General features: G+C 33.1%; 1 protein-coding gene across 1 annotated transcript; it reads left to right on the forward strand.

Annotated features, from left to right (window-relative positions):
- Window positions 1–8,656: 8,656 nt before the first annotated feature.
- On the forward strand, window positions 8,657–9,331 carry LOC126891133 (uncharacterized). Its single transcript, XM_050660313.1, has one exon. The coding sequence runs from the start codon at window positions 8,657–8,659 to the stop codon at window positions 9,329–9,331; it is 675 nt and encodes a 224-aa protein (XP_050516270.1).
- The last annotated feature ends 13,930 nt before the right edge of the window (window positions 9,332–23,261 follow it).

Below are 23,261 nucleotides of genomic sequence, written 5' to 3' on the forward strand. Positions count from 1 at the left end.
TCGCAAGCTAATACGTCGGGTTTTGTTTATGTCGGTGTAGTTAGTATTCTTCAAATAAAACGCTGACTGTTGCGCCAGTGTCAATTAATAGGTTTTTGCGTTTTCCTCTGTAATAAACATTAATATAATTTAATCCACTTGCTGTGGAATTATCTGCCTCCATTCGATGGGCCACGAAAAAAATCTACTTCTTGTATTGTGCTTGTGTGTGGCTGCTCTCGGCGGGGCTGCTCCTCTGTAGCGAAATATGCTCCTGGTGAATTTCTGTTGCTGGGGTTTCTACCTTGCGACCAATTATTATTTCTCCCTCGTTGACCATGTCCTGCTCCTCTGTTTCTTTGAGACCTACCTCTGTTATGATATTGTCTTACTTCGTTTCCATTTGCATTTCTATTATTATACGTCTTGTTACCTTCTTTTCTCCTGTCAAAACTATTTTTGTATCCGTTTGTTGTATTTCTTCTTCCGCCTCTATATGTTTTATTCATGTGGTACATTCCTGCAGTTTCCGTTCTAGTTAGCGATTCCTCGTTCTTTGCGCTTGTGATCGCTTCCGCTAAGGTGCTAAAGTTCTTGGCTTTCAAAATTGTCTTTATCTCGTCATTTTTTAAACCGTTAGGAAACACGCTTATTGCAATTGTTTCGTTTACTTTGGCCAGCACTTCTTCTGCATCTCTGTTTCCCTCTGCTTGTGCTATTGTTAATTTTGCCATGAGCTCCTCTAAACTTCTTCCAAATTTTTCTATTGACCTATTCGCTTGTTTCGCTGAGTTGAGCTCCGCTGACAGAACAGGGATAGATTGTTTTACTAGAAACTTTTCTTTAATGTCGGTTATTAGTGCCGCGTTTGAGTTGTAACTAGTTTTCAGTCGTAATTTTGCTGCTTGCGTTAATTTCACCTTCAACAGTTACTTTGTTAGTTGCGGTTTTCCCTCATTATCTAAAAATTCATCGTACAGTTCAATTGCGTCTATGAATGCTCTAATTGATTCTTCGGTGTTTCCTATGTGAGGGATCAGGTTCCCTGCTGTTTTCAGTTCGAATTTCTCTCCCATCTTGTCGTTGTTATGTTCAACTTGTCTTTTCCGTAATTCTGTTTGGACTTTTTCGATTTTTTCTCCAATTTTTGCAATATCTGCAATGAATTTGTCTTCTGCTGCCTTACAGCTGTCAACTTTGTATACTTTATGCACCGTCCTAAACTGTTCCGTAATAGTCCTGAGTTTTTCCACCCATTTATCTGTGATTAGCTTATTTTTCCTTCGTTCTATAGTGTCTTTTGTGAGATTCCTATTTAATATAGTTATATCTTCCAGAATACGTTGAAATCTTTCCTCGAACATAAATTCGGCTTGGCCTGACTACGGTACTCAATAGTATATGGCCTAGTGTCTCGAAATCTCAATTACTTCGTAAAGCTTATCCTTGCCGTTAAGTTTATCAAATATAACAAAATATAACATATAAAATATTATAATAAAACATAAATGTAAGTAAAATAAACGGATCAATAATATTGGATAACCGTCAATATTTAAAGTGTCAGTAAATCGGTAAGTGAGTAATTATATAATAAAAAAAAACAAAATTTCAATATGAAAATTAAAAAAATAGTCATCAAACTTACTTCATAAGCAGTTAAACTGTATTGTATTAAAAAAAAATTACTTACGAATATGGGTACATGTGTCTATGCATTTGGTCCTGGATTCTGGGCGTCTAACCTCAGCATCTCCATTGATTTAGATATTTCCTGTCGGATGTGGCGTCGAAGCTGCTTCTTCCATCGTCGATACAGTATCCATCCAACGATGATTATGGCCAGGCTGAACGATACAATTGCCAAAACTCTATGGATTGATAGCTTCTCGTTTTCGCCGGTTTCAGCTGTCACACCTCCGCTGTTGCCTGCTTGGTTTATGTAGATCTGTTCCTCTTTTTCTTTGTTCTGGTTGTTTCCCATCTTACGTGTAGAGCTGCATACCTCAATCTATATGCGAACCAGAAAACTCCATTCTTTAACTTAAGGCCGGGTCGCCATGTGAAGTTGTGGTTGCTGGACGAAGACACTACCCCGAACAAACAAACTTAAACTTTTTTCAGAAACTTTATTCTTATAAGGTTAAATGTACAATTAAATTTACGTCGACCGACATTATCGTTATGATAGGTTGTAGCAGATGGATTTCTACTACAATGTTTTATAAAAAATATCCATTAATTTTAATCCTATCCCAAGAAAAATATTTATTTTTCTAATATATTTGGTGAGTTTATATATCTTTAAAATTTCCTAAGCCGCTCCTGTTCGAGATATTTCAAAGTATTTCACAACATTGTAAACGTTAGGAAATTTCCTATTTATTTGTGTAGCATTTACTAACTACGTAGATAGTTATTGTGAAAACATTCCTTATTCTAGAAAAAGTCGAGATTATATTTCCCTTAAATTTTGAGCGCTAAAAACCCTATGATATTATTGGTCAGAATTTTGAAAGATCGTTCAGTTCTCTCCGCCGATTGGTCAAATGTCAAACCGAAAGAATGATCGGCTTGAAGCGTAGGAGAATTTTCTAAAGGCAAGGTACGCCGCTGAAAATAAAGTAGTTCCAAAAACATGTCTGAAGACTTTTTGTGTGGAACTCAACTAACAGACTCGCAGAAAGTCGCACTTTGCCGGCCTTAAAATGTTTTTCTTCTTATAGTAGAAGAACTAAAGGATTTTTAACTTGTCAAGGAATATAATTACAATAGTTTCACAACATTTTACATGGATATATTCTTGTGAAACACTATTATTGTTATGCAGTTTGGTTTGCCGGCGGTAAAAAAAAGGGCGTGGTTCCTGTCCTTTGTGTAGCTGTTGCTATTTTTTTGATGATGTTATGGATTTGTACATGTTCCAGTAAGAATTCCTGTTTCCTGTATGGTTTAAAATTGAATGTCTTCCCCCCCAATCTCGAATGGAAAATTTTGAAGTTCCTAAGTGTGACATGTGAATGGATTTTGTTTTAACGAGGTATGATAATGTTTATTTTAATTAAATTCAAAAGTGGATATTAATTTGGTAAAGGTTTTACATAATTAAATAATTTGTTTTCAACATGGATTCTCGGAAATTTTTATGTAAAGTAAATAAAAAATGGCAGTGACTTTTGACAGACATGTCAAATTTTTGTTTTGGTACACTGCTAAAAATAAGGTTAAGAATTGTAAAATCATGTATTTGTTTTTATTATTCATTTCTTTTTTGAGAATATGTTTATTCTCAGAGTAAGTTTTAAATAAACATTATAAAATGTACACATCTTTATTTTTGTAACCTCTTTCTCTAAGAAAATTATTAACAGATATCTAATACAAGTGAATAAGTTTTAGAACAGAAGAAAATATAATGGCATAGAAGCCAATAAAGATAAATGTAGCCCAGTTTGACCCCAACGAGGAATCTACGATGAATGTCCCCCCAGTTGGTTTCCAGTAAGTACTCGATATGAGAATTTGAGGATTTTTCAAACGGCGTCCCAATTTGTTTAAATAGTAGGAAAGTCCTCGAGTCTGTGTAAGTATCCTTTGCTTATTTGGTTATGTAGTTAGTCTTCTTTAAACCCTCCTACCCCCCCTAACGAACCTACGACCTGCCAACGCACAAAAAATGAGCTGCCGTTCGCATGAAGGTTTGCGTGTCTGTTCCTTCTACTAGCCCCATTTCGACTCCCCAGTATCTCTATAGATAGTCTATCCTTGTCCCCATATGAGCAGACATGTAAAATGCTTCAAGGTCAAGGTGACCCATATCTCGGTAACTATATCCCCTGACTACGCGCCAACAGAGTTCGATGACAACAACGATGTCTCAGGTACTCGACCTTCCCATTTATATCTATTATATTAAAAACAATGCCAATATGTATTACCATATATGGTTATACTATACGTATTTCAATAATGACGTGTGCTTTCTTTGGAGTCTTTCGAATGAGTTCAATACTTTGAACTTTGCTACTATCGTAATAAATTATACAAATTGCAACTATAATATTGACCTTATTTTTATAACAAATAAATTAGGAAAATTCCTTGAGGGTTGTCGTGTACCATCACATCGTGTGCAAAATGCGTCTTACTTTTACCCGTCACGACAGGGTCGGACCCGGTAATATTTAGACGATGATTTCGAGACTGTTTCAGTTAGCCACCTCCAGGACCTGAATCCATTTGGTCTTGTCCTATCTGAATTTTTTTATTGCATATTTTCTTCCTGTCCTCCGATGAGTTTCCTTGTAGACGTAACCAAATCCGCTTGAAGCCAATTTGGTGATATCTATGAAAACTTGGTCTATATATAGGGAGACCATAATTTTTGCACGAAAAAATGTACATTTATAATGTTTAAGGAAATAGAGTGCTAATGCCCTAGGAAATTTTTCTTGTCAAAAATTTACGAATCTTGAATCAAACAATAAGAAACCGATTTTTTTAATCAAACATAGGTTCATAAATTATTATGTATGTATAAAAAAATTTTAAAAGCTAATTTTCTTTCGACGTTCCTGCCTGAACATTTTGATCATAATTTTGGTACCAGTCGTACTTTTTGGAACTATGAATTTTCTTCAGAAGTTGTAGTTTACTCTTTAGGAACTGAAACATATCATTGCACGAAACTTTGAAGTTTGTGTAGACTTGCGTGATAGCTTCCAGACTAGATATTTATAACTGCGGTTTGTTGGGACTCCAATAGTTATTGATATTTGAGAACAGCCGCTCAAATGACGCACTGGTTCCTGGCAGACAAAAAACAAACATAGAATTTTGAGAGTGTTCAAAGCACTTTCTTTTTCCACTCTGCGATTTTATCTTCTGTAACGTAGGTTCGTATTAGACTTCATCGAACAGTTTGTCCCAAAATTTCAGCCCAAAAAACTTGTTTTTTCAAGTTAACCCATCCAAATAGTTCACTTAAATTTTTACTCCAGTTTTTCCAATATGTTATATAATATGAAAAGAACTGCTTGACATGCTTGGTGAAGTTTTACCGATAGTTTACACTAAGGTCAAGGTCTTCCATATTTTTAAGTTTTGAAAGTGACTCTCTTACTTTAAGCGGTAAAAATAACTCATTTAAGCGATCTTAAAGCTTATTTATGATTTCAAAATACTCCAAAGCCGCTTCTGTTGCGCATGTTTTGTCACCTTCTACATCTAAAATAACTTTGTGGAAGAGAAACGCAATGCTACGCACAAACCACATCCATGCTTCACTGATTGGGTTTTGAAAAAACTTTTAGAACTGTTATTAACTGTTAAAAATGGACAATCGTTAAAAAATATACTTTCAAGGGTTCGAACATTTGTATAATTCGTTCAAACAAAATCGCAAAACTGGTACCAAATCCGTGGTACGAAGTTACCACCGAAGTAGTGCAACTGCCCAACTGCTAATGAAACTGCCCCTCGGAGGGTTGCAGGATGATGAAACAAAACAAAAAATCAAATGGGAGACTGTATATCCTTCGACTTGTTCCCTCGTTGACTGAACCCTGGAAGTGTCTGCTCTCGGTGTTAGAGAGGTTTTATCAGCAGTAATGAGAGATTTTTCCCGAATGGCTAAAAACAAAACATTCCCAGTTTATTTCCAATAAAACATGTTAGAAAGAGAAGTAAAAAAAAGAGAAGTTAACGAGGAAAGATTTTTAGAAGAGATAAGACTACAAAAAACCGACCGTTCATTGCCCAGAAAAACTATCTAGCTTGACATTTTAACCATAGGTTGTGATAAGACTTTTAACAAATATAGCCTTGATTCGAATATATAAGAAGACTTACAATTTAAATGTAGAATGTGATACTTTTTTTTCTTAACAAATATAATAGGTTTGTTTTTTTCAAAGGAAGTTGTACATGTATTGTATAAAGAAATAGGTACTGTGAAAATATATGAACATACTAGATATGGGAAAAGAATTATGAAGTCTATGAAGTAATATTTAATAGGTTTCAGAAAGTAATGTTATAATTTGCAATAGGTTTTCTGAACTGGAAAAATTTGATGAATATAACCACAAATTAAGAATATTATTAGAGATATTTTCTGGATAAATTGCAATATTCTACATAAAAGCCAATCGATGACTTGATTAAAATTCAATCCATAATGAGATTAATATTACAATTGCCAAAATTATGACACCATATTGGAAAAAAACTATTATAAAAAACGTACCGGTGTGAAATTCTTTTTCTTATAGTTTCATTATTCCGTCACTTTAATTCACCAAAAACTATAATTGAAGGGCTCGGGGCAACAAGGGACCTAAGCCACATTTTTTTAAATTTGAAGATTTCAGTAAAACTGGCTCTGTAACAGTGGTCTCCAGCTTCCAGCGAAGTTTTACAGCTATCGGGCCATAGATGTCGCCGCCAGGCTATAACGACCTTGTTGCCGAATTGCAAAATTACGGAAAATTTTGAAGCAAGAACTTCATAAGCCACAGTAAAATCAACATGGCCACACGTGATCGAAGAGTGCTAGAAGGAAAACAATTATTTTATAAGGAAAAAAACAGTAGTTCAGATTCGGATTTTGACTCTGACGATTCTGTGAAGGATCGAGAATATTCTCCCCTCACGAGTTCCAGTGAAAGTGATGAATCTTCTCCGAAAAGGGCAAGCAAACATTTTAGTGGCTTCAGACCTTCTTGCTGTAGGTTATGTGGCTTGTGTTTTAAAAAGTTATAATAACATTAAATTTACTTTTTTAGTAAAACGTAGCCATAAATAACCTGTTTTTAATTTTTTTATTGATAAAGAGGCCTTAACACTTATATTCTATTTAAATTCGTTTGTCAATGACACGTTTTAAGGCCAAAAAAGTATTTTATTTAGTAGGTGGCTTGGTCCCTTTTTGACTAAAGAATATCAACTATATACTCAACACACCTAATTTTCACCCCTCTTCAGATTTGGTTATAATTTAGAATACTCATACTGGCGAATAAGGGAAACAAAAATACAAAATATCAAATTTTTATCTTAGGCCGTTTCCGAAATGTGGTTGTGTAAAGTTTTCCAAAAAAATCTAAAACACCGTGACCATACTTTTTTGAAATGGTTGTAGAAGCTGTCCTAATTGAGCTAGAATGCTGGGAGAGGTGTTATTTTGCAGCACTTTAAAGCTCTTTTGATAATATAATATACAACATGATGTTTTGATAAAAAGGTTTTTCTCAACCAAAAAAATATATTTTGAATATTTTGATTAAGTATTTTTCCAAAAAGTACATAATTTAAAATTTTCATAATATTCCTACAAATACATAGTACTGTTGTTAATAACATAAAAATTTTATCATGAGATGGTGATGGATAATTTTTTTTATGTTGAACCCATCACCATCCCATGATAAAATTTTTATGTTATTAACAACAGTACTATGTTTTTGTAGAAATATTATAAAAAAAAATTAAATTATGTAAGTACTTTTTGGAAAAAAAAACTTAATCACAATATATATTTTTTTGTTTGAGAAAAACTTGATTATCATAACATCATGTTGTATAATAAATATATCACTGTAAAGAGCTTTAAAAATTCTGCAAAATGACACCTGTCCCAGCATTTTAGCTCAATACGGACAGCTTCAACAACCATTCGAAAAAATTATGGTCGCGGTGTTTTGGATTTTTTTGGAAAACTTTACACAACCATATTTTGGAAACGGCTTGAAATAAAAATTTAAAATTTTGCATTTTTCTTCACCTAATCGTCCAATATGAGTACTCTATATTTTAACACAATCTAAATAGGCCAGGAAAAAATTTATTCAAAGTGTGTTGATTTAGCCTGTAGCAGCTCTAAAGTACAAGTATTGTTTTAGAGGAGTCGACAATACCACATTGCAACTGCAGATATTAATCAAAGACAAGTAGAAGGCAACAGAGGTTCAATTATTTTGACCCCAGAAAAACTTTCACTAAGCCGATGGAGAAAAGTTAACATTGAAGAAGGAAAGGAAACAAAATCAAAGAAACGTCGAAACTTGGGGCACGACTATATAACTTTGAGAGGTGCAGCAAAAGAAGCGAAGAAGATTGGAGATCCGTGGAAGTGCAAAAAAAGTGCAGAGAACTGCTTCGGGGTACCGATTTATCTATATTTAACGGATTTTGGGATTTAGAGACATATGCAAAACAGAACACATATTTATTTTCCACAATAAAGGTTATAAATAAGAAAATTTACCAATTTGTATTTTGTAAAAGTAAACGGAGTAGATGTGCAAATTTGCAAACAAGAGTTCTTATCAGTTTATGGACTACAAAACTCAACTAAACGAATTAAACTAATTTCTAGACAAATTTCTGAAGGCATGGCAACACCAAAAAAAAAAGATCAAAGAGGTAAACATCACAATAGACCGAACAAAGTTTTCCCAGAAATGGTACAATCAGTTCACGGCCACATTAGAATAAATATATTAGCCATTATAGTAGAATCGATAATCCTAACAGAGTCTACATCAACCATGATCTTAGTGTTTCAAGTCTGTATAAGGATTACTACATTGCATGGTGTAAAGAACGTAATATTATTCCAGTTAAAGAGGATCGGTACCGAAGAATTTTTAACTTAGAATACAACATAGGATTTAAGATGCCAAAAACCCATACGTGTTCAACCTGTGATTCACTAAATATTATAATAAGTTCAAATAACGCTAATGAATCTGAGGTTGAACATCTCCAAGTAAAATTACGCCTACATCAAACTCGCGCGCAGGCAAAGCAGCAAAACCTTAAAGACGAAATAAAGAAAAATGAAGAAATTCACAACACCGACATAATTTCATTTGACTTGCAACAAACCTTACCCACACCTTCATTGACTGTTGGCGTAGCATTTTACCTTAGAAAAGCATGGACCTACAATCTTGGCATACATGATTGTGTATCTGGGCAAGGTCATATGTTTATGTGGACAGAGTCAGTTGCAAAAAGAGGAAGTTCCGAAATTGCTAGTGTACTTCTAAAGTATATAACCAGTAAGCCAACAAGATCTGAAAATCTTGTTGTCTTTACTGATGACTGCGGGGGCCAAAACAAGAATTGGTTAATAATGGTTTTGTGGCTGCATTTAGTTAGGGAAAAATTTTACAAAACCATAGAACATCGTTTTCTCGTATCTGGTCACACTCATTTGCCTTCAGATAGAGATTTTGCTTTAATAGAAAAACATAAAAAATATGTTACACAAGTATTTTCTCCAGAAGAATGGTTTGAAATTGTGAGAAAATCGAACAGGAAAAATCGAACAAGACGATTTTTATAGTTTTGATGAGATAGTTATAACGAAAAAAACATGTACCACCGAGAAACAACCACTCAATTTTACAGACGTGCGCTGCTTTCGGTTCGATAGCGAACACCCAAATTCAATATTCATTAAACACACCCTAAATGGAGCATTTGATGAAGTAAATGTTGGTAAGAGGGGTGTAAGGTTTGGTGACAGCATATTAACAACAAAAAACTTAAAAAAAAATATGGAGGACCAATAGTACTTAACATCAAAAAAATTCAAGATATAAAGAAACTTTTACAATATATTCCTCCCATAAACCAGCAGTTTTATATCAGTATTATTGAAAACAGTACAAGTAACATTGAACAAGACTATAATGTTGATGAAGCAGAGGAACTAGACAGGGATGATGAAACCGATTATTTTTAATATAAATTAATATTGTAGGTATATTCTTTCTTTAAGAATTTATATTCATTTTGTTATTTTCAAAAAGGTCATAAGCCACATTTATTTGTTTAATAAATTTTTTCTTAAAACATGCAGTTTTATTTTGTATCCTTTTTTGAAAAAATATATTTAATAATTTATTATGCATGAAAGGAATTAAGGTAAACAATATAAAATATAAAAATGTGATTTCAGGATTTTGTCAAAAACTTTAAACGTGATTTACTCAAAACTTTTCAAAAGAGGCTTAGGTCCCTTGTTGCCCCGAGCCCTTCAAATATAACTTTCAATAGCAATAATTGAACTATGCAACTGGAAATAACGTATTTTAATTACTTAGAAAATCACCCCGCAATTCTCACTGACACTCCAAAGATCAATATCTTCCCTTCACCGTTCTGACTTCGTGACAGCTGGCGACCGGCGTTCAGTACCAACTTCACGAAATATCAATGTGGCCACAACACACCCAGTATGACATCACCAAGAGAATTTTGTGCGAACGGGTTTTTAATATTATAAGAAAATAATTTTAACAATAATTAAATAAGGTGTTCCCATTAATAATTAATTAAATAAGTGATGGAACGTCACAAAATCGATCGTGATGCTAACAAAATTTACTTTTCGAATTTCAATTTCTAAGTCAAATTAAGCTTCTTGAGCGAAAACATTATTTACAATTAACATTTTAGCAGCATTAAATGAAACTTCAGGTGCTAGTCTTTTTGGTGTAAATAAAGATAATGTTACACCTTTTTTTAAAAGACTGCGAGCGTTGCTAATATCGGATTTATAAAACTCTTCGCGGGACACCAATACATATTTACAAGAACGTGTAATAATAAATCTTTTACATTTTGTTATTTCGAAATTAAAATTTTGGGTGCTTTTGAGAGCAGACTTATCTTATCTTCTCGCCATATCTTTAAAATCTAGCTAGATTTTAGACATAGTACGTTGTCGCAGTTTCTTGAAAAACTTTTACATACTCGTCTGGAGATATATGATCTCCAACATTTTTTAATTTATTTTCTATAACTCCAAACACCCTGTCAGGTGCAATTCATGCACATTGTTAAGATAATGGAAACTTTATTTTGGCTGGCTAGAAACTTGGGATAGGCACACTGGTTAACTTTGGGGAGAACTTGGTTTTTCTGGCAGTCAAACGTTATTATGGCTTCTTCTCTTTTGATAATTAATAAAAAGGTTTTGTTCTTAATTTATGGACTCGTTTTTCCACATTTAAATTGGCCTTTTCTTGTGCATTTTGCTTAGACTTAATTTTTCCATCGAGCTCCAAACACTTAGAACACACGTCTGCTCTGAGACTACCAAATCCCAAATTAAACTTTGTATTGAATATATGACGTACATATGAGAGCTTATAAAGATCAGGTACTAATAGATCTGGGTCTTTTTGGATGTTCCCATTAATTGCGATGTATTATTAGACCAGCAGTGGAATGCAGTTAATTATTTCACAGTATAACCATTTCAGCTTGAATGACGTCAAAAGACGTCGTTCGATTTTTAAGTCGCAGTGATCAGTCAGCCTCAAGTGACATCTTTTGAGTCATTCGCTCGAAAAGGGTTAGACTATAAACAAATTTTATATACTACAGTTCGGGTTAATAAAAAAGTGTTAGATCTAACATTTTTTATTGAAGAACTAGTTATGGCTAATGTGACACATCTTAATTTATGGAAAATTCGTTCTTTGGCTTTCACAAACCAATATTTGATAATTTCGATCAATTCGGTTAGCGAAGTAGCAAACTAATTCTACTATTCAAAAAAATTTGAGGCTCTCGGGGGAGTGCCGAAAGAAATGAAAACTTCTGGCGAACCAAGCGCCTTCGGGTACATACTATTTCTAATTCAATACTTTTTTCCCATTCAAAAAGTGCACAACGTCCCTAAAGAAGTTTTCGCTTAAAAAATTCATTTCGTTGAAGTGATCACTGTCGCTAATTTAATACTTTTTGCCCATCCAAAAGTGCACAACGTCCCTCAAGAAGTTTTCACTTTAAAAATGTATTTCGTCGAAGAGATGGCGGTCGCTAATTTAATAATTTTTCCCCATCCAAAAGTGCACAACGTCCCTAAAGAAGTTTTCACTTCAAAAATTTATTTAGTCGAAAAGATGACGGTCGCTAATTTATTACTTTTTCCCCATCCAAAAGTGCACAACGTCCCTAAAGAAGTTTTCAATTCAAAAATTTATTCCCTCGAAGAGATGATAGTCGCTAATTTAATACTTTTTCCTCATCCAAAACTGAACAACGTCCCTGAAGAAGTTTTCAAAGATGACGGTCGCTAATTTAATACTTTTTCCCCATCCAAAACTGCACAACGTCCCTAAAGAAGTTTTCACTTCAAAAATGAAATAAAAAGCAGCCAGAAAACTACAGAAGTATCAACTTCTTAAATATTACCCTAAAACTTACAACTAAAATTGTACAAGATTTTAATGAATCAGAGGATAAGTTTAGCAGATAAACAACAGGATTTTCGTACTGGAAGATCGTGTACAGATGCAATATTCGTCATAAACCAAATTAATGAGAAATCACTAGAGTATAATAGACCAAGCATTTCTATGTCTGATTGACTTGAAGAAAACATTTGACAGAGTACGACTAGACTAGAGAAGTCCCCCTAAATATCATAAAAACTATTGAAAATATCTACCAAAACAACAAAATGGGAATCAGAATAGATGGACAACTTACAGAACCTATAGATATAGGCAACGGAATAAGACAGGGAGATTCATTGAGTCCTATGCTCTTCAATTTAATTATTAATGAAATCATCAAAAACGTGAACAGGATATTGATAGCCCAAGATGAAGATAGTCTGCAAAGATTAGTCCACAGATTTAACATAAGAGCAAAAGAATTCAATATGACAATTTCATCTCAGACTAAGACAAATAGTAATCAGTAAAAAACCAATCAGATGTAAAATAGAAATTAATGGTATCAATATTGAACAAGTAATGGAAATGAAATACCTTGGAATTACATTGTCAAATTACGGAGACCTGGACAAAAAAGTGAGAGGTCAAGTACAAAAGGTAAATAGACTGGCAGGATGCCTTAATGGCACTATGTTGCGAAACCGACATATTAACACTGACATAAAGGCAATAATTTATAAAGCCAGGTAAGACCAATCATTACATATACATCAGAAACAAGACCCGATACAGCCACAACACAAACAGTACTGGAAACGGCAGAGATGAGAGTACTGAGAAGAATTACAGGAAATACGCTGAGAGATCGAAAGAGGAGTGAAGACATTAGATGACAATGTAACGTACAGTGTATAAACGAATGGTCACTAAATAGAAAAAAAGAATGGAATAACCACATAATAAGAATGGGGGAGACACGTGTGATCAAAATAACAATAGATAAATCACCAATCGGAAGAAGAAGTGTCGGCCGATCGAGCAAAAGATGAAGTGACAACCTTTCATAGAGGTATCAATCAGCCAATGAACAAGCAGAATTAATTATAAAGAGGAAGAAGAAGAAGATCTCTTTGGTGCCCTTCGAGGAATTAAACTGCATTTTTATAGCATCTGTAAAATAAAATGCAATGCATAAGCGTCAGCTTAAAACCTAACTAAATGTTATTATTTAAAAAATTCTAGGTTATAGCTTACCTATTATAGCTTTGAATAGCTTTAAATGTTAAATGCTTTTTCACTTAAAAACCCACTACCTTCAGAGTTACTGGAAGCTATTTCTAGGGCCGGTCTGACACACGGTGTGCGAGTAACGGAAGGTTAAACAGCTATTATGATAAAATGTTATTTCTCTTTTGTTAATCAACAAAACAATCACATTTAAAAAAAAGGTCTTGGAACTATTAACTCTTCAATAGATAATTAACACTTTCAACTAGGTTAGGAGGTTGTAGTTAGTTTATAAATAAACATTTTTATTAAACGGATTTGATGCATAAAAATTGATTGGATCCATTACATTACATTACATCAATGTTTTATTAAACGCTTTTATTTACTTCAATAGTTTGCATCAAATCTTTAGACGTTAATTTGACTGCCTTTTCTCCAATGCAAATGAATGAAAATTTGCAGATATATGCATTCGCGGAACAATATACGAATAGTCAATTTTTTTTTATGTTTATTAATTGTTTAAATAAAACACGATTTTAATGGAAAATGCTTAAATTCTCTTGTTTTTAAACGCTTTTATTTAGTTCAATAGTTTGCGTCAAATCTTTAGAAGTTAATTTGACTGCCTTTTCTTCAATGCATATGAATGAGAATTTGTAGACATATTATGCATTCGCGGGAACAATACACGAATAGGCAATAAAAAAATTTTTTCACGTTTATTAATTGTTTAAATAAAAAAAAAACGATTTTAATGAAAAATGCTTAAATTCTCTTGTTTTTTAGAATGTAAAAACTTGAAACTTTTATACGGATTATAGCTAATAATATGAACAATACATAATTTCACTTTTTACGTTAATTGTTTACGTTATGCTTCATAAATAAACAATAAAGTTTCAAATTTTTTGCCGATTCCGACTACTTTTCATGTTAGTACATCATATCTTTTATACATATTTTAATAAACATGACGATATATTTTAATAAACCATACAGAAGTAAAAACTTCTTTTGTACATTGGTATAAAAAGTTTTATTAAAAAACATAAAAGTCCTCCAAAAGGATTTGCAAAACGTTTTCAATCTGAATCAGATCATCCTCAGTGCCTAGAACGAAGTATTTCCAAGTTAAAATGAATGCAAAAGGTTTAAAATTGTGACTAGGTTAAAGAAAAATGTGGCAATACTTACTTTCCGCTTCGTAAAAGAAACTAGCAACTTTTTTAAAAAGGTTACATCGATATAAATGGTTTACATAATAATTAAGTGATATTTGTAGCGACTCCAAGTCGATGTTACAAGATGAAATGTGCTAGGAGTGCTCAAAGGGCAACGTGGTTCCCTGCTCGTTAAGAACTCGTGGTTCTTGCCAGTTCAATGGACACAGACCAACTAAAGTGAAGGAGATGACAATCCAATTATCAGACCGAAGTGACATGACAAGATAGGTAGTCAATTTTTGGTTATGAATTTCAAATTATTATTGTTGTTTAAAAAATTTTTGGATTATATATTAGTAACTGTATAACATTGAAATTTAAATTATAATAATTAGATTTTATTGTAAAAGTATATAAGGCAACTCTCTACTCTCTGTTACAGAAAGAACTGTTGTTAGTGTTAGGTAGATAAAATGCTAGTCAGTGACGTCATCGGTGATTAAATTTGAGAAAGAAGGCCAACAGTTTTATTTAGTTTGAAAGAAAAGGAAAATTAGTTCTATGTACGCCACCTATATGATAGGTACCAAGATAAGGTGTATATTAATGTTGTAAAAATAGCTAGGTGATGTTGGTTGCCTATGTATATGTTTGTAATGTTTATTGACAAATTGAAAATATTATAATCTGAATTAGAGAACTAAAAACTAGAAAAGATAATGGAGCAAACAGACTGATATGAAAGTAATGTATATCATTGTGAAGCTTCCCACATAGGCGAGAAGATTGTTTAGCAAAATCAAGTTGAGAACGAGTGATGGTGGTTGCCTGATATTCTAGGTTGAAATTAAAATTGTTTAATTAAAATTACTGAAAAAATATTAGTTATTTAATGATAATTACCTAAAAGATGTTGTCAGAAAATTTTTTATAAAAAATTAATCATAACCATCAAGATCTTTGCCTCATATTGACAATAACCCCAACTTTCAGCCTGTATTATATAAATATCATTCCAATATACACTCACACCCTAACTAATTCCTATGGTTGCCTCTTATGTTATAACTCATTAACTTCATCCATTCAGTTTAATAATAACAATTGTTTGACACATAATTCATTTTGCATTTCTGATATTATCATTCAGGTTATTCCATCTTTGACTGGATTCTTTTAAATCATAATTATAAAATTTAAAAATTTTTTATAAAAAATTTTCTGACAACATCTTTTAGGTAATTATCATTAAATAACTAATATTTTTTCAGTAATTTTAATTAAACAATTTTAATTTCAACCTAGAATATCAGGCAACCACCATCACTCGTTCTCAACTTGATTTTGCTAAACAATCTTCTCGCCTATGTGGGAAGCTTCCCAATGATATACATTACTTTCATATCAGTCTGTTTGCTCCATTATCTTTTCTAGTTTTTAGTTCTCTAATTCAGACAACCAATTAAATTATAATATTTTCAATTTGTCAATAAACATTACAAACATATACATAGGCAACCAACATCACCTAGCTATTTTTAACAACATTAATATACACCTTATCTTGGTACCTATCATATAGGTGGCGTACATGGAACTAATTTTCCTTTTCTTTCAAACTAAATAAAACTGTTTGCCTTCTTTCTCAAATTTAATCACCGATGACGTCACTGACTAGCATTTTATCTACCTAACACTAACAACAGTTCTTTCTGTAACAGAGAGTAGAGAGTTGCCTTATATACTTTTACAATAAAATCTAATTATTATAATTTAAATTTCAATTTTATACAGTTACTAATATATAATCCAAAAATTTTTTAAACAACAATAATAATTTGAAATTCATAACCAAAAATTGACTACCTATCTTGTCATGTCACTTCGGTCTGATAATTGGATTGTCATCTCCTTCACTTTAGTTGGTCTGTGTCCATTGAACTGGCAAGAACCACGAGTTCTTAACGAGCAGGGAACCATGTTGCCCTTTGAGCACTCCTAGCACATTTCATCTTGTAACATCGACTTGGAGTCGCTACAAATATCACTTAATTATTATGTAAACCATTTATATCGATGTAACCTTTTTAAAAAAGTTGCTAGTTTCTTTTACGAAGCGGAAAGTAAGTATTGCCACATTTTTCTTTAACCTAGTCACAATTTTAAACCTTTTGCATTCATTTTAACGTGGAAATACTTCGTTCTAGGCACTGAGGATGATCTGATTCAGATTGAAAACGTTTTGCAAATCTTTTTGGAGGACTTTTATGTTTTTTAATAAAACTTTTTATACCAATATACAAAAGAAGTTTTTACTTCTGTATGGTTTTTTAACTATGGTATACAGCCAGCTACGGGGACTTTTCCATTGATTTTATATATTTTAATGTTTGAAAAGGGTAAGACTAAAAAGTAAAAAATAAAAAAATATGAAAAAAAAACAATTTTTAAGAAACGCTTTTCTTTAGTGTGACTAAAATTCAAAATATACAAAAATCAACTAAAAAGCAAAAAATAAACAAAAATTGAAAAAATCTAACACACTCGTTAAAGAAAAGCGTGGGGCGAAAGCCGTTTATTCGATGAACACGCGCCACGGTTTTCTTTGACGAATGTGTTAGATTTTTTCAATTTTTGTTTATTTTTTGCTTTTTAGTTGATTTTTTTATATTTAGAATTTTAGTCACTCATAACTAAAGAAAAACGTTTCTTAAAAATTGTTTTTTTTTTCATATTTTTTTTACAATGTAAAAACTTTTACGGATTGTAACTAATGATATGAACTATGCATAATTTCACTTTTTACGTTAATTGTTTACGTTATGCTTAATAAATAAACAATAAAGTTGAAAGTCCAATAATGAGATTCGGAGTACATGTCCAAAAGACTGTGGAGAAGGCGAACCGAAGTCTGGAGGTATTGGTACGGCTCATGCCGAACATTGGAGGCCCAGGTAGCACAAAAAGAAGGGTTCTAAATGGAGTTTTCCAGTCGGTGGTGACATACGCTGCCACCGTGTGGTGTAGCGTGCTGAACACAGCGAAGTACGCCAAGCTGTTGAAGACCTCGCAAAGGCGAATGCTCTTTAGGGTATCTAGTGCCTATACGACGGCCTCAAACGAGGCTCTTTGTGTTATTAGGGCGGTGATACCGATCGTCTTATTGTGTAAAGAGCGAGCGAGAGTGTATGAGAGGAGGATGGATGGAAATATAGATGAGGAAGATAGAGAGAGAACGATAGAGGAGTGGCAGAGAGAATGGGCGAGTGATAGCGCAAAAGCAAGGTGGACGAATGAGCTTATTCCCGATCTGAGGCCGTGGTGGGAGTGTAGGTTCAGGAAACTAGACTTCTTCCTGACGCAGTTTCCAACTGGGCATGGTAGCTTTGGCACCTACACAAATAGGATCGGTAAATCTGCTTCGGCGGACTGTGCTGTTTGTGGAGTGCCGGACGCTCCCGCCCACCTCTTTAACTGTCAGAGGTGGGCAAATGAGAGGGGAAACCTCGAGGCGGGTGGGTTTCAGGCTGAATGAAAGAAATATAGTGAATGTTATGGTTAAGAGGAGAAAGAGAATGGAGAGAGGTGCACTGTCTGATCTCGAGGGGTGATAAAGAAGAAAGAGCAGGAGGAAAGAAGAGAAAATTAAACCAAGGACGGTGTATAGATTTTGGTTCTTTTACCAGTATTTTGGAGCGGTGGTTAAGGTTTTAGCCGGAATACGGTTAATCCGGCACTACCCTGGTGTCTTCTGGCCTAGTGTCATACTCGGTCAGAGGACGCCAGGGTGTCTTGCTTCGTGACATTAGATGTCAAAAAAATATTTTTTCCACCGCCACCTGCCAGATTTCAATGGATACCTTCTTAGGCTCTTACTGAAATCTGACAAAAGGGCAATTAAAAAAAAAAGAAAAAAATAGTAGAAGGCGATGTGCTGGTGACGGATGTACAACATCTGGACGAACAATGTGCCAAAAATACAACGTTGGTTTGTGTTAATTGTTTTATAGGATACCATACCAGACGATGAAAATATTCTGTTGAATATTTCAACATGATTGTTGATTTCAACAATCCTAAAAATTCCTTAAGCGCGCCCAGCTTTACCACGTGAAAAGTGCAGGGGAAAAACAAGGAATGTCACATTTTACACATATTGAGATAAACACCAATAAATGTTTAATTCTTATGATATCTAAAAACCACTTTGGAGATTCTTAGCAGAATTCTAGCAATTCTTATACTATAACCTTCATATAATATTAATCTGTATCAATTTATTAATTTAATAATGCACCAAAAAACTGCTGACATCCATATTTTGTTCAGTGGCGTACGGACAATCCTGGTCCTTCGCCTGGATTCAAATTGTTAGAAAATTTATACTGACTGATCTTCTGGTTATTATTCTGAATCGATAGTCTAGTCGATAGTACTCAGCTTTTGCTACCACATGGCGAGAAAAGCGAAAATTCATGAAAAAGTGACATTCCTTGTTTCCCCCTGTACTCTTCATATGGTAACACCATATAATTTAAAACAAAAGACATGAAACCGATAAACTTGTTTCTTTGGATTAAATTATTAACATTTTCATCTAATTAACCCTAAAATTAAAGATTTTCAAATAAAAAAAACGTGTGGGCTAATGGGTTAAATTTTACGTATGTGTCCATTTTACGAACATATGTTTAATTGTAGATCCAGTATTGGACACCCAAAGTAAATATTTTTAATGACAAAAATCAACTAAAAACAATAAACACACATTAAACTACGTACCTTTACTATTATTCACTTAAGTAAGCTTAATAAAACACCACTTTTTAAGTTTTTATAAGTTAAGAAACTGATTCACTTATAACCAACGCTAAAAATACGACTGTGTTGACGCCAAAATTGACATGTAGTAAACTATGTTCACTTTAATATAACTAGTTGCACAGAGCAAAGATTACAGATTTCTATTGAAGGTTTTCCCTGTTTGCGGACGCAATTAGATCAAAAGGTTGCTTGATAATATGTATTAATTTGTTGAGTGTCCATCACTGGTGCCGTGTCCAAAACTGGTTCCAGTACCCTACATATTTCCTTTTCTGTTATTTTTGGGTATTTGTAGCAATTCAGCTTTGGAAAAATTTGGGTCAAATTTAATATTATTAGTTATCAACCAACTAATAATTTCATCTTTCTTTGAACTAGTTGAAGATTTTTTATTTAAAAGAACACTGTGGTATGAAGCATTATCCATTACAATCAATGGTGGCTCTTCTAAATTAGGTATTAATTGTTTTCTTATCCACTTAGTAAAATATTAGTAGTTCATTTCCCCATGATAAACAGCTACGTTAGATTTTGAACAAAATAATAAATTTTCTGCTGACACAAGAACCAGCATGATCAATTACAAAACGTTTACCATCATATCCTGGTTTTCGGACCCTTTTGGCATTATAGTCTTGCCAAATATTTGTTTTATTTTCTTTGAAGTAAATCCAAGTTTCATCTAAAAAACAACTTGTAAATACATTTTCAAGATATTCCATATATTGACGAAGGAATCTGGTTCTTACAGCAGCAATATTAGTTTGCTCAATTAATGCCATCCTTTTTGAATTTAAATCCGATGTCTTTCAACAATGTACTAAGGAATGATTTTCTAATATCTACTATTTCTTTGTCCCTTAATGGGCAGGTCAAACTCTACAGAGTAACATGCTTATCCGAAAAAAAAATATTCATTATCGTCTTTTAGAACCAAAAAGTACCTACCTAGATAAACAATGTCATGAACATTGAAATACATACATAGGTTCTTGTTTATCATAAAACTTACACTAAAGAAATAATACTTACTCTGTTGGAACATGTCGTACAGTGTATTCCGTACTGCCATTTTTGATACATCGGGCATATCAGTCGTCTTACTTTTAAGACGACGTCTATTTTTGAATGGGATTGAACGGACGAGGTTGTCTTCTTTTCTTTTTTTATGGAGTATATTGTCCGCCGTGATATTTTTAAAGCAGCAGCAACTCTCTTTACCAAGAATTATTTACTAGTAACTGATTCAAAAACATGTATTTGATATTTTACATCTTATATATAAGAGGTTCCAAAGGTGTACACCATTCCTTCTTTCTAACTCAAAATATTCATATGGATTCAACACAAGTTGCTGCGCTTGGGAATTTAGCATTTTCCGGACATATCTTAAAAATAATAATAATAAATCTCGAAAATATACAAACAAGTTTCCGTTCGACAGAACTATAGCCACACTCACAAATATTACTAGTCACGTTTAAAAAAAAAATCAATGTAGCCTGTATGTGCCTACCGAAAGTAATCAAATTAAGAGAGGACAGTAGTTAGTCGTTCTAGTAATTATGTTTGAAAGTAAAAATTACAATTTTATTAAACTAAAAGTTGTATAATTTGAAAAACCAAATAAACAATAAATTCAAATAATACCCGACAAATACGCTATCACTGTCACTTAAAATCATAAACGTCAAATTTCGTAGTAAACAAGAGATCAGCTACACGCTATATTGTTTATCCTTGTATAAATTGTTGTGGTTTCAATGGACAAGCGGCTTAATTTTGCGATGCTAGTTTCTGTGAGTAAAAAAGGGACCTATTATAAAAAATAATTCGTGAATAATTTTATGCAGAGGAAAAGTTATGAGTGGAAGAACTATAACATGATTATTATTTAAAGCATATATGAGTCGCTCAGAAGCAGAGTGGCCTAAGTGTAAAATTGATGTTTTGAGATATCGGCAAATAAAGAATTGAGCTAAAAATGAAACCAGTTTTTTTTATTAACCAGTATTATTTTATTCACTTACACAAACATTTCTGGAACCTAATACATTATATGAGTCGAATGCGCAAAAAATTAACAAAAAAATCTTTTTTTTCTATAAAAAAAAGTCAGTTGGGCCACTATGTCAAATATTAAGCTTTTACGAAAAAACATAAAACTTTCACTTGGGTCACCTATTCATCTGTTTATGATCCAATATCATTATCTACTGCCTCCACGTTTGTCTTCAGGTTTATGTAAAATTCATGATAGACCGGCGGAATGTAAGGAAGAAGACTCTGAAGGTCTTTATACTTTAGTTGCTCTATGGGTCTTCCAGCAGGATAGAGGATGTCCAAGTAGAAGTCTTCTCTTTTTATCTGAAAGACGTCTGTTCTTTTTTTTGTGACGTCAACACAATTAAATAATACACTCTCGTTATTAGAATACTTAAAATAAATTTTGAATGGCTCTTCTGATTTGAACATTAGCCACTGTATTTTAAGCCATTCTACTTTTATATCTTGCTCTCCTTTTTTTCGGTTTGTAAGTAACTTCTCTAGTTTTTCAGTACACTTAAAATTTTCAGAGGTCATTTTAAATACCTGAAATTTGTTCTTCTTTTTGGAACTGGAAATAACTTTCACCCAATCGTCTGGCAAAAAAATGTCTTTAAAATATCGTTTTTGTTTTTCGATCACTCCAAAGTCTCTGTCACATGGCAAATAGGAGTGACCGGAAACTAGAAACTTGTGATGTATGACTGTGGGACTGAAAGTATTGGAGACACTCATGTATGTACAAATAGATGCCAGTTTAATATTTCGATTTTGACCTCCGCATTGGTCGCTGTACAAGATCAAAACTGGTGTGTTAACATATGTTTTTACGTAGTGTAAAATGCAAGAACCAATTTCTTGTGGGCCACGTGAGGCTATGCCTTCATGCCATACATACATGTGTATCTGTCCTGTCGTTAGATTGTGGATGCCAAAACAATACGTCCACAACTGTCTCTTGTAATAAGCCACTCCCGTAGAAATACTAGGAGTAGCTAAAGTTTTCATTAAATCAAATGCAATTACTGTTGTGGTATCTTTATTCTTGGCTGCATCTTCCTTCATTCCACTTCCAGCTGCTTCTGCCTTCCGCAGGTGTAACTCTTTCTCTATTTCCATTCTGCTTTTTTCTACACCTACACAGCTTTTTATTTTCATGTTATAAGCGTCACATCGTTTGCAAGTGTCAGTGAGAGGATAACGGAAATGAAGATTAAAATCTTCATTAAATATTTTCGAAAAGATGAATTTGGATACCTTCACTTCTGGTTCTTCACCTTGCACATATAAATCAAAAAGTTTTGAGATATTTAAATCAGGTGACAGATACTCTCGATTAGGATTTTTGTTGCGGCTATAGTGTGATGTATATTTGGCAAATTTGTTAATGAAATCTTTTATATTTTGGATATCGGTTTCCCTTGTCTTATTCTTAGGGGGGTGCTTGCCTCTTTTATCTAGTGGCGGAGTGAATAATTCGCCACCTATTGATTTGTTTATTAAAGCTCTGGTGAGCCTTCCATCTGAAACTTGTAGAGCTTTTTTGAAAAATGATTTACAAACAGTTACCATATCACCTGATTCTTTCGGTAATGTATAAATTCGTGTCTTAGAACGTTTATTATTGTTTTGAGCTGATGTATGTCGACCTTTATTGACAACATTTACTTGTATATTAATGTAAGCAGTCTGTAAATTAAAATCAGATAAGTTGTAGAAACTTTGGAAAATATTTTTTCTTTCTTTAAGAGATAACAACAAATGACACTTTCGTGGACAGCTGCAAACTCCATGAAAAAATTGTTTCTTAGAC

This window comes from Diabrotica virgifera, chromosome 9 (assembly GCF_917563875.1).
Source record: "Diabrotica virgifera virgifera chromosome 9, PGI_DIABVI_V3a".
In the NCBI taxonomy this organism is placed as follows: domain Eukaryota; kingdom Metazoa; phylum Arthropoda; class Insecta; order Coleoptera; family Chrysomelidae; genus Diabrotica; species Diabrotica virgifera.